Here is a 3,269-nt window from a genome sequence, read left to right on the forward strand (position 1 = left end):
CAGTTATTTTATTTATGACAAAGAAAATCCTTGAATATCAGTCAAGACAAAGACATTACTATCCACATCATCATCAAATAGCTTTTCATCATTTTTTCCAGATTATTTTTTAATTAATTTACTTTTTATATACATTCAATGACATTGTTTAGCTTATGAAATGAACATTTCAATATGTCAACATTTCTTCCCAGTTCAATTGATCAAAATAATCTGTTGAAGAGGACTGTTTTGAAGAGTAAGTAAAAAATATATTTAAATACTTAATTAGTGGCAGTTGTAATAATTATTGCTCTATAGATAAATCAGTTTGGTAATCCCCTCTGAATTCCTCCCACCTGAAACAAATGAAGTTTGGTGGTATTAAGAAAAGTCACATGAATATGTGTCAATAACTACCAGACTGATAGCGTTATTGAAAAGAAAATAGTGATAAGAAAATTTCCTGAAGCCTGGGGAAGAGGTTGCAAAGACTCACGGCTTGCAGTGAATAGCACAGGGGCACTTGGAGTTTTCCTGAAAGTGAATTAACACACAGAATTCAGGGGGAAAAAAAAAAGAACAAGGAGGTGAGAAAAAACATGAATGGAAACAGAAACTGAGCAAAGAATGATATCATTGATGGAAGTTCTCCAGAAGACATATTTTACACCATGATGGCAGGATTGAATGACAATACTAATGGATGCCCTTGGCCCTGACATACTTCAAAAAGGCACATTTCATATCCTTATTCCTCAGGCTATAGATGAAGGGGTTCAGCATGGGCATGACCACAATGTACATCACAGAAGAAATGATGTCCTTGTCTTTGGAGTTATCTAATGAGGGCAAAAAGTAAACTCCTGCAAGCGTTCCATAGTATAAAGACACTACAAAGAGGTGGGAGCCACATGTAGACAAGGCTTTGGAGATTCTCTTGAAGGAGGGGACCCTTAGGGTGGTGACTGCTATGCGAGTGTATGAGCCCAAGATAACACTTAATGGCAGGAATAAGAACAATCCTCCATCAGTGAGGATAAGCCAATCATTGAGGGAGGTATCTGATCAGGAGGCTTTGAGCACCACAATAAGATCACAAAAGAAGTGAGGGATGATAGTTCCTGCACAGAAAGACAACCTAACCATGAGCAGGGTGTGAAACAGAGCATGGGCACAAGAGACAAACCAGGTTCCAATCACTAGGATGATACAAAATTCATCCCTCATGATGGTGGTGTAGCAGAGAGGATGACAGATAGCCACATATCTGTCATATGCCATAACTGTGAGAAGAAAGCTGTCAAGGCAACCAAAAAATATAATAAAATACACCTGAGAAATGCACCCTACATATGTGATAGATTGACTTTGAATATGCATGTTCACCAGCATCTTAGGCACTGTTACAGAGGAAAAAGAAGCATCAGCAAAGGCCAGGTGGCTGAGGAAGAAGTACATGGGGGTGTGCAGGTGGGAGTCCAGCCAGATGAGCAGGATGATGAGCAGGTTCCCCAGCACCGTGGTCAGGTACATGCCCAGGAACAGGGCGAAGAACAGGCCCTTCTCCTCTGGCCGGATGGGGAGCCCTAGGAGGAAGAACTCGGATACGCTGCTCTGGTTCTCTAGCCTCATGTTGCTCTTCTATCTGCTGGAGATGGAAGAAATTTAGAATATCAGAAAGGATGATAGAAATACCTTCCATCTTGTAAATCTCTGAAAAAATTATGCCTTTGAGCCACAACCTATAATTTTCCATACCTGTAGATGCATGAAACTTTGTTCTGTCCCAACCTGGCTCTAGGAAAACATCACACCCCACAACAGCCCGCAAGATCTCATTGCACAGAGACAAGAGAGTTCTCACTGCTTTATTTAACCATTATTTGTTGGATACCTGGAGATTTACTAAAGACAGAATGCAACTGTGAACAAGAAAAGCAAGGTTCTTGCCATCTAGGACCAGAGATTTTTATGAGTAAAATGGGATCATTTATGACATCGAGTTGGAGTCAGGCTGTAATAATTCACTGTGACAGATTACAGTAAGCAGGTATCAATTGTTTTGATCTTAACAGAATGCGAAACTGCCAGTACTGAGGCAGCATCACTTACAAACATTGCCACACTCTTCCTGGGAACCATATATCCTATTGTAAAGTCATTGACTCATTAAAAACTCTTGTTGCCAGAATAGCTGCCAAATCAGAAGAGTCCACAAACTACCTTTCATAATAGTGATGAATATTTGGGGATGCCACACTAAGGACTTTACCTACATTTCTTGATTAAATCCACACTTCAGCCTTATATTCTAGTTAAAATAATTACAGCTGCCTTAAGAATTAGTATTTTTGAATTATTTACACTGTAAGGAAATGTAAATTCCACAGGCACTTAGCAGTAGTGTTTGGAGATATCTGTATCCATATTTATGTATCTATTCATATAGTCATAAAATATCATTGCCATTTTCCATATGTTGGAAGTAATTAAATAGTGGTTAATTACTTATTTTAATAATTATTTTATTTAACTTTAGTTATTTCTTTCTTTATCTTAATTTGACCACAGAGACACAGAATGAGAGAGAGAGAGAGAGAGAGAGAGAGAGAGAAACCAAGCCTCCAGGTCCAGGACTTGAACTGTGGTCAACCATGTGGGAATCTAGCACCTGCAACCACCATGCCTCCTGCCAGTCCCAAATAGTGGTTAATTTCTATAGTTCAGTCTATCAGTAATATGATTGTGTTATTAGACCCCATGCTTTAAGTAGTACTCAAAGATATTTTCCCTTTTATTGTTAATGAGTGCTAGGCTCCCTGTGTTATTCTAGGGCTACAGAAAACAGAAGTTGTTTCAAGTGATTTTTAGGGACTTGCCTAGACAATTTCCTTCATTCCTATTTATACATTTTCTACTTGACAAAAGGTTTTCACATTAACATGTGCTCAAGCCATAAATATTTACCGAGAGTCTGTAAGATTCCATTTGATAGCTATTTAAGCCAAGGCCAGAGCATTAAGAATGACTTTCTCTGCATGCTGACTTCACAGAATGATGCTTATTGTTTCTTTGCCTGACACATTTGGTGATGGTGAAGGGTCACTGAAGTCTGAGTTACTCAATAATGGGTATATGAAAATAATAGAAGATCATTTACAACAGCAGGAAGTTGTCTGGGGTATCGCCATCTCAACTGATGATACTCCAGAAAGAAGTCACTCCAGGAAACATTTGAAGTTATGGTGTATATCACAAGCTCACAAACACACATACAAACCCACAAA

General features: G+C 38.6%; 1 protein-coding gene across 1 annotated transcript; it reads right to left on the reverse strand.

The window, feature by feature from the left end:
- Positions 1–678: 678 nt before the first annotated feature.
- LOC102473952 (olfactory receptor 1J4-like) lies at positions 679–1,614 on the reverse strand. The gene is given in 1 exon segment (XM_014588596.1): positions 679–1,614. A coding segment is annotated over 1 exon segment (936 nt).
- Between the last annotated feature and the right edge of the window lie 1,655 nt (positions 1,615–3,269).

This window comes from Tupaia chinensis, unplaced genomic scaffold, assembly GCF_000334495.1.
Source record: "Tupaia chinensis unplaced genomic scaffold, TupChi_1.0 Scaffold000289_1, whole genome shotgun sequence".
Lineage (NCBI taxonomy): Eukaryota > Metazoa > Chordata > Mammalia > Scandentia > Tupaiidae > Tupaia > Tupaia belangeri.